General features: G+C 35.8%; 1 protein-coding gene across 50 annotated transcripts in view; it reads left to right on the forward strand.

Annotated features, from left to right (window-relative positions):
• NRXN3 (neurexin 3) overlaps window positions 1-23,291 on the forward strand; it is a 1,525,926-nt gene that overhangs the window by 1,468,770 nt on the left and 33,865 nt on the right. For 40 of the 50 annotated variants that reach the window (XM_072762116.1, XM_072762119.1, XM_072762122.1 and 37 more), the window contains one exon: window positions 5,665-5,743. In XM_072762116.1, coding sequence (XP_072618217.1) covers window positions 5,665-5,743 — 79 coding nt within the window. Of the gene's footprint in view, window positions 1-5,664; window positions 5,753-23,291 lie in introns of all 50 variants that reach the window. The other 10 variants (XM_072762154.1, XM_072762132.1, XM_072762144.1 and 7 more) reach the window with 1 other exon arrangement.

Consider the following 23,291-nt stretch of genomic DNA (forward strand, 5'->3'; position numbering starts at 1 on the left):
TCAACATATGTATTAAAAATATGAAATACATATTTTAAAATGGGGTAGTAGGAATTATTATTTTTAATACAGAACTTAGCTAATATATAAGGACAGAATAATATTTTCCTCCTCCTGAGAAGGCAAGGTAAAGCCTTTAATCTGCACTGTGGAGGAATCGCCCAGTCAGACCCATGCACTATGTCCTGAAACCATGTGTATGTGCTTCCAGAGGAAGGGCGACAGATGACCCTGATGAGACATGAGGGAGGGAAGAAGGAGAGATGTCCCAATAGGACAGGATATTAAATTCATGCTCATTATCCAAGTTTGCAAAAACAACACGATAACTCAGGTAGCTGTCATTCTGTCATGCTGGAACATATCTTCACATCTGTCCTACTCTTAGGTATACAAATAAACTGTGCTTCTTTATGCCTATGAGCTTTTTCAATGACTGTTGATTTCACCTAGAATTTTCTTCTCCTCCCACCTACAGCTCTTAGCTCTCCCAGCTTCACTGTTGCCTGTCCCTCAGGGCTCATTTCTGTTTCCCTTCTGCCCAGGGGCTATCTCTGCTCCCCTGCTGTTTGTTCCCTTAGCACCTTATGCTTACTCTTGTCATGGGATCCAGTTTACTATGTCAAGTTTGCCTGTTTACTTGGCCCTCTCTTCAGAGACTGTGAGTTCCCAGAACAGCAGAACTGTGATTTATCTTCACTTTATTCTTCATAATGGCTACAGTGCTTGACACATAGGTGTTCAGTAAATATTTATTCAAGTAATAAAGAAATGAATGAAAGATGAACAAAGCACCTTAATTATATAGTCATATATCACAGGTGGTGGATCTAGTAGTCCAGCCAGCATCAAACTGTTTGGTTTGGAGATGGTCATAGATCTTCTATTCTTTCTTGATGGACTTATAGATAATGTGGATATTTGACATATAAGCCATAATTTGTAAACACTTTAGGCTTAGTCATTGGGAATTATGAGAGCTTTAGACAATCATTGTGAAGAAAAAAAATATGAAGATGACATAGAAAGCACCTTCATAAGCATTCTCTGCATAACTAGAAGAATAGAAGAACTTCTTAAAGCAATACTATTCTCTGAAGGAGCATGCATGGTGGGCAGTTAAAAGTAGCAGGTGTCACTATAAATGCCCACACCGCTGGTTATTAGAAATACTACATGTGTTAATATGTGCTAACTGCATAGCATGAAGTCTGAATAGAGCAAGTGTTTAATAAGTGGTAAATGTTATTAGTAGGCCATGGCCATGATTCTAGAAAGTTCAAATATCTTTTTCTCTCAGAGTGCTAACTGCTCTTTTTTTCTAAGGAATTATGAGTAATTATGAAAAATGGACATGATTGTAGGAAAATATACACATACACATAGCCTATGGCTATTGTATTTTATTTAAAGACCAAAGTCCATAGTTCCCTTCTAGTCATAATAATTATATCCTGAGTCTGTGTGTATATGCAATAGAGGAACATAATTCACCAATCACGGGAACCACTAGTCAAAAAAGTATGACTTTTTTCCCAAAGTTTAGAGTTAGACCCTACATTTACTTATATTTGGGGAAGGACACAGACAAGAAAATTAAAGAGCTACTAAAAGAATGCCTTAGGTTTTCTGAGAGTAATTTTGAATCAAGTTGTCATTACCTTAGGATGTGATTCTAAGTGTGTGTCATCCAAAAGCTTTTGGTTTGTAATTTTGGGGTTTTTATATGGCAGGGACAGAAGTAGTAAAAAAAAAATTAATCCCTAAATATAGTGTGCTAAATCCTGAGTCCCTTGCAAATTAAAGCTTGCTGCCCCTGGCAGAGCAAGTATGTCTGAAACTACAGTGTTCTGTGGCAAGCATGGTAGTATTGGATGCCAGGTTCTCCAGGCAAACATTGGTTACTGTGTTGGGCAATGAGGGGATTGAGATGTTTGTAATGGCTTTGGGAATTTCATTGGCAGTGGCTGTAATTGGTGATGATGAGGTTTGAGAGGCAGAAAGGAAGGGGCTGGATTCATATAAAACCCACACAGATTGTCTGGACCCAGAGCCATGGGAAACAGATTATCTTCCAGTGATTTTTAAGCTCTCTTGGCATCTTTATGAGTATATTTTTCTTTATCACTCTTCATGGCAGATGCATCCAGAGGTGATAAATGAATATAGAGTTAATGAATTATCAGTAATGAAGAACAGTTCTATTGGGGATGAATCATTAAAGAAAGAATACATAGTTGGATAGCAACTTTATTTAAACTAGGAGCAGCAACTAGGCTTGGAAGTGCTGTTATTGATTAACTGATTGACTTAGTTTAGTTAATATTTATTGAGCATATACCATAAGCCAGGAACAGAGCTTCACTTTTTTTATTTTAAGATTTATTTATTTTTTGTGTGAGAGAAAACATGCATGCATGGGCTGAGAGCAGATGGAGAAGAAGAGAGAGCATCTCAAGCAGACTCCCCACTGAGCACAGAGCCTGACACAGGGCTCAATCTCATGAACCCTGAGATCATGACCTGAGCCAAAACCAAGAGTAAGACATGCAACTGACTGAGCCACTCAGGTGTTCCCAAAGCTTCATTTTTAACACTACACTTAAATTAATGACAAGATATTGTGTGCATCCCAATTTACATATGGAAAAATTGAGGCTTGGAGAGGGGAAATAAACTCACCCCCCTGGTCACTGACTGTAAGTGTAGGAGCTGGGAATCACAGCTATGCTCTGTGGAGACTGCCAGTCATGGACCTGCCTTGGAGTCTAGCCACCATTAATGGGAGCTACCGGCAAAATGTGATTCTGTTGCCTAGGAGGAACATTGTATTCATCCATATTCATATAGAAGATCAGCACAAATCAAATTCTGAGTCGTAGGGCACAGGGTCATTTAACTGGGAAGAAAGGGAGTGAAAACGTGGAAGAGCATATGTGTGGGGTCTGCAATGGTGGTTGCGGTTCATTTTGGGAACTGAAATGGAAGTGACGATGGTGAAGGAGAGTGGTACTGGGGACATTGCCATCCAAGCCACGTAGCTATAGGGGAGCACTTGTGTAGTATTAAAGGAGGCAGAGGGAAGCTGAGAGGAAAGTAGTAAATATCCTTCAACCTGAGTCTAGTACTTTTCTTGAAACAAACTTTACATCATATCTTTGACCAGTCAAATTTAATATAACTTTCTTAGAATAACTACTTGGCTTTCAGTTCCTCTGATGAATTCACTAGACTTTCCTTAACTCACTGGCTTTTACTCAATACTAGGAACCTAAGCTAGTTATGCCGTATATAGGCCATTCTGCAAGGTCCCTATAATGAAGTCACCAACAATTAATTTCCAATTGATTACACTTTAGAAGTGTAACCTCAACCTCTTTTTATTACTGCTCTCTCGGGAGTTTTTTAGACAGTTTTTTTTTCCCCTAATTGCCCCTCTCCCATAAAATTTTAATACCACAGATATACTGTATATTTAAGTACTGTAGGCTTTTGGCAGGTCAAAAAACATTTTAATATCTAGGATCCAACCCCCCACACACCCAAAATGCTTTTTTGTGCCTTGAGGGAGATATTATCCTCCATGGGTAACTCATGCTTTAGAATGATCGAACAATGATTGTGATCCTTCCAAAACGGCCATTTGCCTCTTATGATAGCCTTCTGGATTTTTGCACAGTTAACATGTATTCCCTTACCACCTCCCTTCCCTAAGTAACTGAAAGTGAGCCTGCATAGGGTCCAATCACAATAGGACACTCCAAGGAAGTATGCTCACCATTTCTCTAACACAAGTAATGGCAGCTCTATTGTACAACTGCCAGCTTCAGTTGCTGGAAATGAAACATACACTTCAGTAGTGTTCAATTGAAAAAAAAAATAGTATGTTTAGAATTCTTTTTCTATTAACTTTAAGAAGGAGCGGGGTTGAAGTATCTCTCTGTCAAATGTAGAATAAAGATCAATAACATGGTTTGAGGCACCTCTCTGCCCCTGTCAATTAAATGAAATCAATTACCTCATGTGATTTTTCTACTATGCTTTGTTGTGTCCAGTAATTCTATGCTTAGTGTGTGTATTTCAAAAAGGATGTTGTCTGGAAATATTAAATATTTTTTTTTCGTTGTTTTTATCTTCACATGGTGGTCCCTCTGTGCATGCTTAGTCCTAATCTCATCTTTTGCTTAAGGAATCCAGCCATATTGGATTTGGCTTACCCTAATGATCTCATTTTAACACAGACCCTATCTCCAAATACCAAATTTTGGGGTACGGGGCATTAGAACTATAGCATGTGAATTTTGGAGGGCATGGTTCAGTCCAAGACTAATATCGTGCAAGAAGAGGTGTAAAAGAAGCCTCTGTGAACCACAAATGCAGACTTTGACTAAGATCTATCTTAGTTCAAATCCTCATTGTTTCTTGTGTCCTCTTTGAACTCCAGTTCTCCTTAAAAGCATAATAATTATATCCATCCCAAAGGATTGTTGTGAGAATTGTATCTAATCAATTAATAACATCCATAACTAAATATATATATAACTAAATATATATATACATGTATATATATTTATACATGTCTAGCTCAGCATCTGACTTCTAATTGCTTTTCCTCTTGAATATGGATTCAGACTTCAATGCATTGGGAATAATAAAACCAAGGAAGTCAGTTAATGCTATTAATATCAAGAAGATGAAAGAAATGAGCATTTATTGAACAACTACTATATATTGAGTATTCTTATGTACATAGGACAAAAGTTTGTTTTTTACATAAGATCGGTAGATTAATCATTCAATAGTATTTATTGTGCATGCAATATCAGGTACAGAAAATAGTCTTCTCATCTTCTATGTAGCAAAGGTGCTTCTTATTACACATACCCAAAGTTTCCTATATTTCTTGCAGCAGATTCCCTGGCATTGAGGAGTTTCTACAGAATCTAATAGAAAAAAAAAAATTGTCACAAGTTGAATTACTATTGTTGCAACCAGATTTTTTTTCTGCTGTCATCAGAAACAGTCTTACCTGTCTGTGTCCAGAGGCTGTCATGTGGTATTTCTCTGCTGGCCTACATTACTAATTCAGCTAATTGCAGCAATTACATGAAGCGATCGCTGCTAGCGAGAAAAGCCATTATGCTATTCCTGAACAGACTGCATTCCACAGCATTCATTAATTATGCCTGCCTATAGATTCACAACCACCAAATCATACACTTGAGACCACACACCATATGCATTGAATCCCTCTCAAAGTTTGCAGGGCCTTTCCATGCTGGCTTGCACTCTTGTATTGCCCACTATTTGTATAACCTTTCTCTTGCCCTTCAGATTCTCAAAATTGAAATTAAAATTAGAATGGAGTCAGATTGTACAATGTGACTTACAAGGATAGGATAGTCTTGAGCCTCCTAGAACTGCTTTGAATCATGTAGCTTCTCATAAAACCCATACAGGTTGTCTAAACCCATAGTCATTCACAGCTACACAAGAGTCTAAAATGCTCTATCCTACAGCATGCCCTCTTTAGAGAAGAGAAACATAAAATGATAGGAGGCAGGACATAGTGATAAGTCTTTGAGGCTTTGGTTCATTGGTTTCCTTATCTCTCTCTCTCCTCTCTCTTCCCCCTACCCCATTATTTTCCTTTGACATACACAGCCAACATCAGATGACCTTGTTTCATCTGCTGAATGTTCAAGCGATGATGAAGACTTCATTGAATGTGAGCCGAGTACAGGTAGGTTAGGTCAGTCTTGTTTTGCTTGCTTTATTTTTACATTTGCAAAAAACAATACATACATATATGTGAATATACATGTGTTATATATATATTATAGTGTGTTAATGTGTGTATTTTCTATATCTATATATGTATAAGCATACATATATAAATATTAATATATAATCAAAAGCATCAAATTCCATGGAAGGAGTAGGTAAGATCCCAGAGAAATTTAAAGTCAGTCAGTTCCTGACATACTAAAAAAAAAAAAAAAAATGGTGTACCACCCAACTTGGAGCAATGGGACACCCAGATTAACTGTGGGAACAGGAAACGTACAGCAGCCACTGGCAGCTATGAAATTGACAGGGGTAGGGGCATGAAGATGTCTATATTGGAATAACATCAAAACACCATGAACCCAAAGTGGAGCTATAAAGATCATTTAAACCTCATGGATTGTTCTGAGCCTGCATGGCAAATGAAATAAAACCAGAAACCAAAACCAAACAATTAAAAAAAAAAAAAAAAAAAAAACATTTTCCATGGGATTTCAAAGGCAGTTAACATGGTATTATATTTATACTAATTTTGTTCATTGTGTGTTTAGAGAATTGTGCAGTGATATAGCATAGTAAACACAAAATTAGTACTGAACCATGCCATGTCAACGGCTGAGATGCTTCAAAATGTATCTACTGTGCTGAAGTTAAGAGAACTTTAGCAACTTGATGCTTCAATGTGTTCCCCCATCCGCACCCGGATACATTTTGATATTTTATGGTCTTTCTTTATAGTGAGCTATATAATGTCCAGCAGGCAACTGCGGTCCCTGATTATTTCCTATCAATTTTTTCAAGTCATCTGTTTTGAGACTTGCTATAAGTTAAACATTTATATATATATATATATAATAGAGAACAGATATCATCGAATTTCTGTGTATGTTTAATAAAATCAAAAGCTGGAATTGGGTTAGGATCTTATTTCTGCAAAGGCTAAGAGAAGTAAATAGACTATTCTAGTTGATTGTTTTTTTTTTTCTCTTCTTTAAAAAAAAAGATGAGCTATTAAATATTTTCTTTCTCTAATTCTAAAGGTTTGTGAAAAAGAAATAATAGAGGAGAAACCTTCTATTTTCTTACCCCAAAATGATTTACATTTCTTTTTTTCAAATTTTGTTGAAAGCCTGACTGGTGTCTTGCAAGTGGCTTTGAATCCAGGAAGTTCTGTGGGTCTCTGTTTTTAGCATTACATAGGGACATAATGATAGGTATGGCCTTTCCATTTTGGAGTGTGACCTGCAACTTTAGGAGCTCAGTTGTGTAGAAGGAAAATAACTGTGACCTGGTGGTCAGGTTTTTTTTTTTTTTTTCAGATTATTAGGTAATAATTTCAATGTACTACATGATATTTTAGTAACATTAGAGGGCAGGTACACTCAGTCTATACCAGAATTTGGACATCAAGTTTTTATGCACTTATTAATTCATCCATTCAATATATATTTATGAGCACTAGGGCAGGAGGCAGTGTATCTCTAGAGTTGAGACCTTCCTGTTCTAATAATTTTCATAAATGAGCTGTTGGGAAATAGAATTAGGAGCTTTGCTACCCAAATTTCCTCTCCAAAATAATTGAGTTTAGCAAATATTTTTTGAGTTAACTGTGTATGTTAGGCATGTACCAGATCTTAGGATTTCAGATATGAATATGGCATGACCCCTAAGACAATATGTTAAAGTAACTGATTTCATGGCCAATAATTTAAGATACTTAGACTTTAATTTGGATTTTCTGTTTATCCTTCCTCTGGTTATCTTGCTTTCATAGCAGTAATATCCATATACATGGAATATTGTTGTTCAAAACTTGATTTTAAGTCTTCTTATAAAAAAATCAAGGCTTGACCATTCCAAAATATTGCCACTGTCTTCCCCTACCACCTCCCTGCCTCCCACATAGTCATCTCCATAGCAACCTCCATAATAAAACAGAGGCCTTTTCCAGATCTGATTCACAAATTCTACAGCTCCCCAGGTTGTGGGCATGTATTGCCATTTGGTTTTGAACTTGAACAGGCCCAAACCTGAATGGCCCCAAACTAAGTCCATTTGCTTTTTTAGTGGCTGCACAGGTGTTTCATCTGATTCAAAAGCAGAGGACAGAAATTCAATGCCAGCATTTCTTGAGTAATATAATTACATTGGGCAGGTGGGAGATAAAAGCAGTTTTTAAAACAATCTGTTGTGTTCTGTAAGGGAGTGTGGGAGGGGGAATATAAATAAAGTAGGTGACAGAGTGTTCACCCTGAAGGAGCTAACATGTAGCTCTATGAGACTAATATTGATTCCCTCTGCCTGGTATGATTCAACTCATCACATTTGAAGAACGAGCATTTCTTCTTTCTAAATTTATTTACTCCATAAAGTATTCCTGATAAGTGATTCAGATACACAGGGAAACATATTAGAGGCATATTTAATATAGGAGGGAAATAGATATTCCTACTAATGCAGAGATTTTACCCTGGGGGCCTGATTAACCCTGAGGATGGTTATATGCAGAGATACTGAGCCCTCATTTGTATTCTATGAGAAACATCTCCATAGCCTTCACATCTTCCCAAAACAATATGGCTTAAAAATTGGAAAAATATAAATCAGTTGTTTCTGGAGCTAGGTTTTACTCTGCCTAAAGAGAAATCTTCCATTGCCTGTACAGCAACAGGTAATGGTGACATTTAGATAATTTTGACATAAATCTGAGAATCTGTGTAAATACTAAGGTTAAAATTCTGGGTTTGAACACTCTCAGTCACTGCCTCAGTTTCACAAATTTTATCCTTTTCCAGGCCTGATGTTTGATGGAAATACACTAAATTTGGTTAATTACCCAGGCCTTGTTTTATGTTACTTAACAATGACCTGTTCTTCCCTCACTTTGTTAGCCAGTTTAAGATTTTCTGCCTGTCTCAGTTATAAGGCATTTAACTTCTACAGCTAGGTTCTTTCTTGATTATTTAGGTTCTTATTTAGAAGTTCTTATTTTTCACAAATTTGCATAGTTCAGTATACGCTCACTTCAACAATTTTTGTTTTCATGTGAGCATCAAATTTTAAATGAAATTATTTTTCTCATTTAATTTCGTTAAATCAAAATGTGTTTTAAAGATTCTGAGTTTGAGTTGAATGTAAGAAATTGATTTTCACACCCACCACCTACTTAGTGATGTTTGTACAACTCAGTCATACCATCTTTAGGGATCACTTAAATTTTTTGGAGTTTGGCCGATGATAATCTAGAAACCTTAAAACCAAATTTTCTCTGGATTTAATGAGTAAAAAACAAACCAGCGACAGAAAACAAAAAACAAAAAACAAAAACAAAAACAAAAAAACCCTAGACCATGAGAGCAAGGCAGAAAGTGAAAGCTCAATGAATATTGACTGAATTTGTATGACTCTTAAAATATCTCATAATCTTAAATTAAAATTGGAGATTTTTCATATCTCTAACTTCATCTTCCCTAAAGAGCTAGATAAAACCTGTTGAATTATTTAAAATATAAAATTCCATGCAAATAAAAATCACCATAACAAAACCCACATTTCCTCTTTAAAAAATTATCTACTTTTTATGAGTCACAAAATTGCATTTTCTGAATATTTACTTTGAGAAATCAGCATTGGAGCTTTATAACATCATAACAAAGATATCCACATTAAATGAAAATATTCAGAAGAATATCTGAATAGCTACTTAAATACCTAAAATTGAGGGTCAGGATTTTAACTTTTCTAATTTGTAAATGTGGATTGTGTTCCCCACAAAGGAAGTCAGAGTCTATATAATATTTCAGACTTGAGTCCTTGCAAACAAACTCTTTCCTTCCCAACTACACTTCTATTGGTATGAAATTGTGCAGTAAACATATTTTGTTGTTCTGACCTCTTTGAATCCAACAACAACAACAACAACAACAACAACAACAACAAAATAGGAAGCTGTAGAGGATTCAGATGACCACTAGAAAATGGGATTATTGGTAAATGATATAATGGAAGTCAAATTACAGTTAAGATTTTTAGTAACTTCACATTTGTAATTCAAAATGTGAGAACTGATTCTGAAATATAGAGAAATTGACAAAACTCTCTTCATAAATGGAAATGAAATCTCTCCCTTCCCCTGCTGATTCCCCCTTTTCCATCTTTGGAAATAGAAATAATATCCAAATATTGCAATCTTAGGTTAGCTTTTGTAAAGTTGAAAATTACCAACTTTCTGCATTTTATATATTTATAGTGTCAATATTCTAAAGTCCTGGAGGTAGGAGTCGCAGAGCAGAGAAAAAAAAATTTTTTAAATGCTTTTTACACCTGAGAAATGGGCATGGCAACCATAACTATATTGATTCATCCATCTATTACAAAGGGATACATTTTTTCTGGTTGTCATTTAGCCAGATTTTTGTGTCTCCACTTTTGTTAAACGTTCCTTGAGCAAATCTCAAGGGACAGTCCTTCTTCCAACAGAGGGCAAAGAGTAAAAGGAAGTAAGGATGAAACACATCCATCCATCAATAGGACTTGTGAAACAACTTTCATAATGGTTGGATGGAGGGAGATGTTTAAACTGTTGGCAGTAATTTGAGATCACAAAATAATTACTATTCCCAGAGTGGTATTTTTACTCAGATGTATTTTTACTCCTCAAATCCACAGCCCTCACATTTACATTTGGTGTTATTGCTACTTTGTTCCTCTTGGTTAGTCACACTATAATATTCAGCCCAGTGTGGGTGAAATTTAAATTTGGCAAAACATCAAGAGCATAGGCTTATTTGTGTTCTCCAGGTGGAACTGGGTTCTTAATCTTTATCAGTTTGAGGTTCCTCAGTATTTATAATATGAAAATATGGCACTGAATTGTTAAAAGCTCACCAAATCCTTAGCATTTTTATTTGCTGGAACACCATGGAAAATGCAGCTGAATTGTTAAGACAATAATAATTTTGAATCAGAAGCATAAGAATTACTTTCCAGAATCCACAGATTTAAAAAAAAAAAAAAAAAAAAAAAACTACATGTGCTGGTCATCAGCTTTAAATATGATATTTGTAGTCTTATATGTTTATAGAAATACATCTTGTCATTACTGCTCTCAGCAAGCTTGAAGCATTAGCAACTTGTACATTTTTATTACAAAGCAATGGATTTTTATTTAATTTTTAAAAGATTTTTCCATCTGGAAAAATTGACTAATGACAAGATGATTCTATTTACCAATCTTGAGTTTCCACATGGGAAAATTTTTCTAAAATTAAATAAAAATTCAATGTATAGTAAAATAGTAAATGCCTAAATAAAATGTCATAGGAATGTTTGAGTGTCACAGTGTTCAGAATCCATCTTGAAGCTTAAGTCCACTTTAAAATAGTTTGAATAAAGGGATAATGGAAGTAATCTCAGAAATGTTTTATTTTTGCTAAGAAGAATGTAAATAGATACACATTTCATTAATTATCAATCATTGTTGCCCACATACAATTAGTCATTTTTACGTTTGAGTTATCATACATGTCTAATGTATGCAAAAGCAAACAGGTATTCACATGTTTAGATTTGGCTAAATCCTACCAATTTTTGAACTTCCTCTAGTGATTTATAAATTAATAGTGTGTGTGTATGGGCACATAATGTTCCCATTCAATGATGTAATTTCTGTTTTCATTCTTTAACCCACTCAGGGATGAACTGTATCACTCTCTTATAACCTAACTCCACTCCAAACCAGGCTAATTTTTAAGCTATTAGAGCAAATATGTGCCCTTTAAATCATTAATGGTAAATTGCTTTGGTAATTATGGTAAGAATAGAGATATGAGTATAGGAAGGTCTACTGATTGGCTAGTAGGCAATTAGGCAATGGATAGCTCATCTACATCAGGTAGATGTACAGTGGCTCATGGACTGACCATTATTATGGTTTTCACAACAAAAACAGTAAATCTAATAGCAAGAATGATAAAAATGAAAAAAAAAATCTATTTCTCTCCATTACCCAAGATATTCTGGTATGTTGAGAAGGGAGAGGAATCAATAAGATCAATGTATAAGTATATACATTTCCATTTGAAAGTTTAGTAAATGATTTGTGCCAGAACTTTTAGTGACTGCTATATATAGGCACTGGAATAGGTGCTAGGAAAAGAAAAGTAAGACAAAACATCTTCAAGGAGTTCATAATCTATTAGGGAACACAGAAACAAAAATAAAGGGAATAAAAAGAAAAAGGGAAGAAACAGTGTGGACAAAGAATGGAAATGCCTAGAATATTATCAGAACTTGGAGGAAGGGTTGCTAACTCAGCAATAGCATACTCCATCTAAGGATGAACAAGAAAAATCGTAGAGAATCATACCAACAAATGGTAGAGTCACTTAACCCCAAAGATCGTTCTTTTGTATCTTAGTTTGGGGGCACAGAATTTCAGATTCACCATGATTGAAAAATTAGTAGAGTTCAGTAATAAACTTTTCTTTGGACATACAGTATAGTCTAGGACCGGGGTTTCGTGGGTAGTAGGGTAAGGTGAAGGGAAAATTTTAAGCCAAACTCATGAGAACTTCCTGATTTCAAATGCCAATGCAAGTAGTTGGTAACAAGTGAGCTTAATGGAATCATTAAGCAAGCCCCCTCCCCTCCTCTAAATGAATAAAGAGGGATTGGGTTTCTAAAGAAAGGTTTTTAGAGTTTTCTTTTTTTCTTTTTGTTCTGTATTTTTTCTCCCATAAGCCCCAGTATATATACTGTGTGTATATATATATATTTGCATATAACATGTGTGCATACTAAATGCATGGTACCTATCACTCCATATATATGTAGACACAGTATAAATGATATTAGACTAATGTAAACAGAGATTAACAACAGTCCCTGCCATCAGTCATGTGTTTACACAGAAATTCACACCTTCATTTTTACATCAGCCAACATAGACATGCATGATAATGTTTTAACTTGGCGAACAAAGCATGTGAACTTTTCTTTAGGTTCTGTTTTCTTCTGTATCATAATTACAGTGATGATTCCATAATTCAGTTATCCTTGGGAGGGGTGGAGAGAAAAAATTATACAGATATATCTATCCATATATGCACATTCCTGTGTATATATATAAATAGATATATACCTTGTATATATTTGAAAAACATTTTCTGTCGTTTCACCTCATCTTGTGCCGCATGAATTTTTGGTGGTTCAATTTACTTTATTTTGTTTTGATCCACATTTAGTATTTTGGTCATTATGGCTATGTGAAACCCATTGCTGTATTTTTATTAGTAATTATAATCATTTTTTTAAATACTGAGAGATATATAGATATACAAAACAAACAAGGCAACAAAATCTTTTCTTGCCATCCTAATCTCTGATTTCTCCCCCATCAGCATATCCCTCCAGTATTTATATTTATGCTCGAAACAAAACAACCCCCAAATCCAAGAAAGTTGTGTACAAAAGAATGAAATACTGTGTTTTCCTCTTCTTCCTCCTATACATATATTTTTTCCTCTTAATTTCCTTCCTTTTACCTTTTCATTTTTCCCCATATCTGCACAGGCCACTTGCCTTTACTCCCCCCTTTATGACAATGTAATTAATTGAAAGGAGGACAGATGAGCTAGAAAAAGAAAAAGAAAAAGAAAAGAAAGAAGGAAAGATAGACATCCACATACAACAGAGAAACACATCCCTGTCCACAAATTTCAGATGGCATAAAAAGAATTTTATTGCAGATGGAGAATATTTGTTTTATCTTTTATTTCTGGACAAGCCCAGGATCGTTGTGTGGCATGCAGTGATAGTTTTGTAGCTACTTAACTAACCATGGCCTTCATCACCAATGCATGACCGTAACGATGCCATCTTGTGTTTCATCCAAGTGACACATCCAGGCTAACCCAGCAAGTCCAGTGTATGAGTTGTGGGGGTAACTTCCTTTTGTAGTTATAATTTTATGGGTTCTCGTTTTTACTATTATTTCCATTGGGTCCCAGCAGCCCCAAGAGCTGCTCTCACAACATCTCTGTATGATTTCGTTCTTGTGTTTGCTTTCCTTGGCACAGCAGTCAAGCATGTGTCCCTTGTCTGGCACATCTGTCTTGCCATCTTGTCTTGGAGTCCACTGTCGTGGTGTTCTGTGATTCTGTTCTCTGTAATATGTGATTTGAAATGCTCTCCCTTTATTTCTCACTCCCCTCTTGTTTCTACTTTTAACCTTATCCCTAGGGAACTTCACAAAGAAGCAAAACAAATTTTCAGTCAAAATGTAAGGCTGATGACTGTGGTTTGCATCTGGAAGTCATAAGTTGCACTTTTTAACTGGCTAAGGGGGCAAAACTTATAGTGGGAAACTGCTAATGATAACTGCCAAACAACCACCCAATCCACAACAATAGGAAACCCTTGTTGATTTTTTTTTTTTGCATAATTAAATGGGCTTACTGTTAAAGAGATTTCACATAAGAGCTGATTTCCGAGAGTTTGTCAGTCTTCTAGTTGAACCTTTTCTTCAGGAATAGATCAACAGGAAGGTTTTTCAGAAAATGCTAGTTAAGAGAGCATCATCATTTCTGCTATATAGAGCAGTGCCTGTTCCTGAATTGGTAGGGAGTTTGTGAAAATCTGAATGTGTTTTATTATGAAATGCATTTATGTTTATGTATTTTAAACTAAAATATAAATGTGTTTGGCAAGGCATCAGAGAGGAAAAAAAAAAGCTTTTTTAACTCACTGGTTCTACCTCATGCATATTTTGAGGTAAGATTATCTTTTGATCTTTCAGAGTCAAGTGATGTATATTTTATATTATTTTTTTAATTCATGGAAGCATTACAGAGCCAACACTTCGACTTAGACCTAAATTCTTTCTTTTCTCTCTCTAAAGAACATGACATACGTAATAGCTTTAGTTCTGAGAACAGAGTCTGAATTTCTTGAAACAGAAGCGGGGAAAAAATGCCCAGTTAATTATTTGGGTGCTGGGGTATACTTCTGATGATCCAGAAAATGTGTGAAATGACTTGGTTTGTTTAAAATGAATAGTATGAAAATGAATCTTTGTCACTTCACATCCTTATTCATAAAGCCTTAGCAAAAATATAAAATAGGTATACAATGGATTAAGAGATTAAAGATTTTTAAAATGGTTCTAGGATTTCTAAAAGTTCATATTTCTGATCTAGAAAAGAGAAAATTTTTGAGGCAGATGGTTTTATGATGAGATGTTTCAGACATCTCAGGGCACCTCCGTGCTGCTCTTTAGTGGAAGGAAGAGGAGGAAAGAGAGAATGAAGGGAGGTAAAGTGACAGGGAGGGAGGGAGGAAGAAAGGGCTATCCATAATGAATGAGGGAAAGCTCCTTGCCCATAAATGTTAAGAATTGGCACACACACAGACACACAAAGCCCTAATTTGTAGTGTTTGCCAGTTTCTGTAAAATACTACCACCATGGCTGACTTCAACCCACAAATATGACAACAGTAAACTGAGAATTGGGAAGTACTGCTCTGCTCATTAGTACATGATTATATAGTATTTTCACCATACAGATTCTACAGATGTCAGTCACCTCCAGACCATTAGATAACAGTAAAATGTGGTAATATAACTAGGAAGTAATGGGTTTTAAGTTCTTATTACCTTTGTTTTTAACATAATGCATTTGATTGCAATTTTATATACTTTAATCTTTGATGATGGCTGTTTAACAACCAACTTGCAAAATTCCTGAAAATGAGTGAGTAATCAGCTGTCTGGAGCTGGCTGTAACACCCCACTGGCCCGGGTACCATGCTGGGGGCATTCAAGCACGGTATTTATTTAAATACTTTTTTAAGTTATTATGAATGGAAACTATTACAGCCATCTTACAGTTGAGAAAAATCACGTCTCAAAAACTTTGCTTTTCTAAGATTACATTATCTTCTTATAGTAGCAGAGGTAAGATTCAAACCAAAATCTGTTTAAAATTGGATACATTTTATTTCTACTGCAGTGTGCACAGAGGATCAGGATTAAATACTTATTAAAACACTAAATTTTGGAACTGTCATGTGCTTATTCGTGGAGCTTTCACTAATTTTGTTTCCTAAAAATAGAGTTGCCAAGTACTCCTCCCTTACTAACACTGAACATGAATAAGATATTTCTTAGGTTCACAAATTTTGCTTCTTGAGCTTCAGAAAGACTATAATAGATGCATTTCTTAGCACATAATTATAATCTCCAGCATGATTCCATTACTTAGATGTTATGTTTTTGTGACTTTTAAAATACAATAAGCTTTATTTACTTATAGTATTTGATGCATGTTAATTAACCAACTGCACAGTGAAATATATCAATGCCCTTTACTTCTACATTTTCTCATAGAGTAAACTAGTATACTAACACTTAAAACAGCATGAGAACCATTGAATTGCAGAGAAATGACTGAAGCTTAAAAAAGTCATTTTCCTGTTAGATACTTAATCATTGCTTTGTGAAAGAGTTTCAGAGATCTGGAAATTAAAAAGGAAAAATGTTAGATCTTATTAGCCCTTCTAATCTGATGAAAAAAATTATTTGATTGGGTTTCCAATAGTGCAATGCTTTACTTTGATTTGATATCAGGGTTAGTTGCCCCTATGGTCAACTTTCGGGGAAAGCATACATAATACTGAATAAAGTCCCCTGAAGTGATTTCTAGGCCTTTTCCTATAGATTTTCCACTGCTACATCTTTGTTCTTTCATTTGATAAATATTCATTGAACACTTATTTGTAGTCATGTATAGTCCTAAGTATTTTTAACTTCTTTACTCCTCATTGCAATCCTGTGAGGGACTATTATTCTTGTTTTTATTTTAAAGATGAGTAGACTGAGGCACAGAGGAACTAACCAAATTGTCCAAGGTCATACAGCAAGGATGTAGAAGAAATGGGATTTGAACCCAAGCCATCTGGCCCACAAGTCCACATACTAGTCACTATGCCCTACCATCTCTTATTATAGCGCTTACTCTCCATTAACCCAAATATATGAAAAGAGCTATAAGCTTCCTGCATAACCATGACAGAAAGTTTGTGTACTGAGTATATTAGTGGTTGGGTAGTACTTATTAAATGGATTAATTATTATGTATCTCAAAGGCTTCCAAAGCATTGCTAGATTGGGGTTAGGAAATTTCTTAGTTACAATTTATCCAAACAGTTGTGGTTGAAACAACTTACCCTTGTTTCCTGTGAGGTGGAATAGTTCCAATATTCAGGATAAGTACCATCACTTATGGGAGGTTATTCTCTCTTGATTTCACCTACGTAGTAATTTGTGCACTGGGTCTTCATCAGCAGTATTGTTTAGAACATATGATCACACAACAGCCCCTCTAAAAATATAGGGGGTCTTATTCTGGTAAGATGCTGTATTGTCTTTATTTCAGAAATTGCCTTATGTTACTTTGGCCACAGTGTTCTAGATGTTATAGATAATAGAAAGCAACAAAATAAGTGAACATGGACCTCAGCAGACATATTTCTTACCTTAGCTCCTCATTTTTCTCATGTTCTTGCATTCTGTATCTCAAACTATTTTTAAAAAGTCAAAACCAGCAGCAACAATAAACCCCCCCAAAAAACAAAAAACAAGCTTTTGGGGGGCCCTTAAATTTTCTATGCAAGAAAATAATCTTAAAGGAGTTATTAAGAGACCGAAGTTCACAATGAAAAAGAAAGCATCTTTTTAAAGCTGTGCTTGCTTTTATTAGAATCCTTGTAAGGAAACTAGAGCTTGCCCAAGCATCTGAGTGTCTCATTACAAGCTATATGGGTCCTGACCGGTCCTGAAAATGTGTACAATTGAGAATGCTTGGGTAATCCTTTATTGCCAAGTAGTTCCACTGCCATCTTAGCTTTGAGGCACAGAGGCAGCTTTATGCTAAAAGATAATGAGAGTTGGCAACACTGTATTGCCAAGTGTTCCAATTTGTCCGCTCAATCACTCAGAGCAAAGGTCAGGCAAACTTTTTTCTGTAAAGGGCTAGAGAGTAAATATTTTAGATTTTGGAGAGTTTTAGATTACCCTTCATAACTACTCAGCCCCAGTATAATGGAGGCAGCCACAGACAATACATCAATGAACAAGTGTGGCTATGTTTCAGTAGAATTTCATTTTAAAAAGCAGGCATCAAGCCGGATTTGGTAGTCTGCTGACCCTTGATCTAAAGAAATCTGATAGGCTTCTGATAGTCACATATATGTCTGCAAATTCCTAACCAAAATATGCATATATGACCCCTGCTTGCCCATTCTATAGTCAATCTTAGCACATGTTCGTTGAGTTCTCCATTAAGTATAAGTACCTGAGACCATGTAGGACATTATGAACTCATTGTTTCAAACACGTCATTATCTTCCACATAAAATATGACAACAAATTAGCAAGCACTACCAGGGTCATCTTCACTCAGCGTGCATGCTACATTTCTTATAAGAGCTCTATGCTTTGCCCTTCCTTTTGCAAATGTATCTTTTGGACTCCCTGTCTCAACTGGGCGTGGGCTGCTTTCTCCCCTGCTACCAGGCCTCTTTGGCAGTAGATTCCTTGAACTCTGGCCCACATACTGTGTCACATCCCAGTAAATCTTCCCTAAACCTTGGCTGTGGGTTATTGAGCTGACAAATGTCTAAATGACTGAGATATGATATTTGCAACCTGCTGAGAACCTCTTCTTTTCCTGTACTTTTTGATTTGTAGCTTTATAAGTTTTGCGAAGCAAAGTGAGAAAAATGTTCTTGGTGACACTGGCACAAGAACTGAATAGGGCAGACAAAATTGAAGGGACGCAATATATAGGACTCCTTTCTGCATTGAGGACAAAAGCATTTATTTATGTCTTAGCCCTCTGAGTGTCGGAGGGAACGGATTATACGGTGGGGTGCAGAAAGGAGCATCCTATGTCCTGAGGAGAATAATGTGTTCTATCACCTGGCAGCAAAATTAGGCAGAAACAGGCTATGAAAATACAGGTTCAAAGACATATTTAGTGTGACTGCAAAAGTGGCATCTGTTACTTAAAGATTTTATTTTATGAGTTAGGCTTTGATTCCTTTAGCATCTTTAACATTAGAAATCTATGGTAAACAAACATGAAAAACTCCTAGATGAGTATCAGGTAAACTGTGAAGTCAGAACCTAATATATCCCAACCCCAGGGGGAGTGTAAAATTACCTTTGGGGAGCTGGGATGCTTAGTATCTACGTGAAGAGCTTTCTCCATTAGCAAGGCCCCCTGATGGGGTATTGTGCCTGGAGTTGTAAGGTCGTCAACCCACTCAGAAAGAAAGCAGAAAACTAAATGAAGAGACAATGCAGGGAGACAAGAAAGCGGGAGCCATTAGGAGAGGCTCTGTCGGCAGGAAGTGCAAGAGTTGGCTTTTAAAACAACATAATTTGGAATTAGTGTTTTAACAAGCCTCTGAGATAAAAGGGATTGCGGAAAACAGGAGTAAAACAAGGATAAATTAAGGACTATTGATGGATGACCTGATAGGGACATAACAAAAGATTAGGCAACTTCTTTTTCTCTCATTATGCTGGCAATAGCCTGATATTTTACTATGTGGTTGACTGGTTGGTTTAGTTTTTTGCTCTCTTCCTTGTTTATTTCTTTATTTCTTCATGCTTCTGCATTACAAGCTTTCCCTATAAAGCAAACAGGCAATCTCAGTCCCCAGGGGCCATCTGGCTAATATGAATAGATGAAGTAGACAAGATTTCACATAATCAGCAATAACAAGGACTCTGATAAACTGGAGAGAGTGCGCCCTCATTTAATAGCATTGAAATTAAATATATTTAAAATATTAAAATAAAAATAGACCCCATGAAAGTCACAAGGTACAACAATGACACACACAGTGTTTTTCATCCTATTTTTGGAAATCCCTTTAGGTCTTACCCCTTCATAAGGTTTGAGGGATGTGCTCTCAGTAAGATTGGTGACATTGAATATCAAATTAAACACGGAAGTTCCCCTTCTACACTCCCATAAACTAAAGGTCTTTTCTGTATCTTTTTCTTTTATTATAATTTTAAAGTGTACACAACTCTAAACGTATACACTTGAAGAAACTGAGAGTTCATTGTAATTATTTTTTTAGAAGACAAAACTAAAGAAAGCCTATATAAGTAAATTTATTCGCTCAAGGTCACTGAGCCAATTTTAGTTAGAATTAAATCTCAAGTGTCCTAATTCCATAATCCATGCCATTCTACTGATACTGTGTATTAATTTTTTTTAAAAAAAGCTCAAAGATTTTATTCTAAACTGTGATAGTATTCAACAGAAATTCAGAGAAAGTGTGAAAAAGTGGTTTTCTTCCTCTTACTGGCCTTTTAGGGGTCATATCTATACCTCTCTATTATATTGGTCACTAGGGGAGCCAGCTAAGAGATTACAAACAGATGGTGAAGCAATTAGTGTAGAGTGGTTTGTGGTACAGACTCAACCAGTGTATGCTCTAGTGATGAGTTGTTGGTGCTATCACCTTCCTACACCCTGGAGTCCGCCTCAATCCCCACAGCTCCTCAGCATCAAGAACCCGAGCCCCTGTAACCACGAAGCCCCCAGTCTGAGGGTCTCTGGAATAGGCTCAGGGCCCAGTGCCCATGTGTCAGGTGTCCTGGAGTCAGGCAAACTGGAGCTATGGTTCCAAAGCTCAAATATGAAGCCAGTGCCAAGCCATACCAAAACTTTTGCTCATCCAAAAGTAGGACAATATATAGAAAGAGAAGTAAGGACAATATATAGAAAGTTTCCACAAAGTTAAACTTATAGAACTGCCCTATATTCTGAGATTATATCTTCTGAGTTTTGAAGGCTAAATCAATGGTTTTCACAAGAATAATGTTTTTCTAGTATCTTTAAGTAGCAAATGAAAGTTGGCAACTGGATGTTAATCCTTTGCCATAGATTTTTCTTTTGCATTTTACTGGTCCCTGTAACATAAATAAATAAATCAACCAAGCAAGTAACCAACCAACCAACCAACCAACCAACATCCAGAAACCAGAAAACAAGATCTAAAGCATTACCTATACTGGCACAGTAGATTTAATAGATTTTGAAGACTAAAGACCAAAGTCTAAAATTTTATTATGAACTAGATGATCTTAAGATCAAGCAATTTATTTCACTGAGGCCCCAGGAAGTTATTTTATACATAGGTCACTTAGATATTAAGATAGTTTTTGAATCCCAGTACAAAAACATAGATGAAAGGCACAAAATAGGAGATTTCCAAAAAGTCCAGAATAATGTATGAGAAAACCAAAATCAGTCTATACATAAACAGACTTAAAGAAAAATTGAAATATTTAAGGACTAGAATCTAAATTGAGAATTTTTTCCATCTGAACCCTCATAGCAGAATAGAGAAAGTGATTCTATAGAGCTGAATTAGCCTGTGTTTGAGCTAATGTGATCCATCTTTGTGTCAAAAGAAGGTCAAAAACCTTAGCTCCCCAGCCAAAGGCAAGGATATGATCTATACTAAAGGCAGTTACTGGATTATATCTATGGTTCCAATCTCCTCCTACCTTTTCTGTCTCTTGGCTGATCTATACCAAAAACCTCTTGCTTAATGGAATTTATTATCTAAATATTGAAAATATTACACCTAATTTAGTCTAATAAAGAGCCATGCCAAGTATACTGAGTGTTTATTGGAAATCAGAGGTTTGATGTCCTGAATCAGATATAAGGGTTATGTCATTAGTGCTGATCTTTAAGTGGTGGCCAGTAGGTGATTTTTATTTTGATATTCAAACTTCAGAATTTCTACATAGAATATGTATTACATTTAGAATCAGAAATTAAGGATATATATACTATAAAATATAAAAATATATTTATATATATATAAAAGATCATTATATATATATATATATATATATATATATATATATATATATATATATATATCTTGGGAAGGTACCACTTGGTGACATTGAGTATCAACTTAAAGACAGCAGCTTAATCAAATTAAACACACAGATACATATATTAGAAGGCCAGCAAGGGAAATCTTGGGAATATTTAGATATAGGAACTCTACCAGACCAGTAATTTGAAAAATAGTGAATCTTGCTTTTCCTATGAGTTTGAGTTAAGTCCATGGTGTAAGGCTCTTCAAGAAAGCTGCTGGAAAAATTCAAGAGGATGATGATGATGATAGGTAGGTCTCTGTATAGCTGAGCACACACTAGTTCCCTGAGGTCAGTCCTGTTCATCAAGTGACAAATGGTCCATGGATGCACCAGGTGGTCATATAACAGCAGTAGGCATGAGGTAGCCTGTAAATGACCCATTACCAGAAAGTTTAAAATCTGTGCTTGGAAACCAGAAACACAGATGGGATGTGAAGTGGCCTTCAACAGACACTTGGGAATATGATTGATTTTATATCCCAGGCTTTAGGTGCTGTGTAATCCCCACTGCCTGACCACCCTCAGCTATACATCTGCTTGTGGGAGGGAATACATAGATGAGAGAATGCAGTTAGTTGCAAAGGAGTAATTAAAAACTTTGCATTCCTCTCTCTCTCTACCTCCCTCTTCTTCTTTCTCTCCCTTGATAGGATGTCCAGAAAATTAAACCAGCTGTAGATTAATTGAGACTCTCTTCCTGGTAGGGAACATCTGTCACTGCTGCTACAGAGATTGTATTAACGAATTAAAGCATTTGATTACCTTGAATCCAAAAGAATGCTGTAGTCTCTTCAGTCATTAGTTTATCAGAGTTTTTTGGTGATTCTTTTTTTTTTTTTTTTCCTGTGCAGCTTATGACTGTAGCCTTTCCCTGAAGCTGTGAGATTTATCAGCAGATGTTGTTTTCGCTATGTCTACCCTTCTCTTGTGCAAGGGGGAGAAAGCCCTCAACAAAAGCAATTTTGGAGATAGACAGAAAGGGTCTCCATCATGAACATATTTTTAGAAACAGCTGGTAAAACAAATGGCCCAAATGTGATGCCTGGAGCATAGCTAGTCAAACAACAGGGTTTAAAGATAAAAGCAACTACTTTTTTTTTTAAGATTTTATTTATTTATTCATGAGAAACACAGAAAGAGAGGCAGAGACAGGCAGAGGGAGGAGAAGCAGGCTCCACACAAGGAGCCTGATGTGGGACTTGATCCCGGGAATCCAGGATCAGGCTCTGAGCCAAAGGCAGATGTTCAACTGCCAAGCCACCCAAGGTGTCCCAAAAGCAACCATTTTTCAATATCAACATTAGTAGTGATTTCCACACTTATATTTAAGAGATGGGAGAACTTGCTAAGACTTTTTTATTTCTATTTTGTTTTCTGGGACAACTTCTTTCACTCTTTTGGCTTTGTTAGTGTGTGGATTTTAAAAGCTTCCTGTAAAATTGTTAATTTTATCTGTGTGATATTCAAAGTGAATATCACACAGATAAAATATTTTTGAATTTACATACAATGGATTTTAAAA

Source organism: Vulpes vulpes, chromosome 6 (genome assembly GCF_048418805.1).
Source record: "Vulpes vulpes isolate BD-2025 chromosome 6, VulVul3, whole genome shotgun sequence".
Classification (NCBI taxonomy): Eukaryota; Metazoa; Chordata; class Mammalia; order Carnivora; family Canidae; genus Vulpes; species Vulpes vulpes.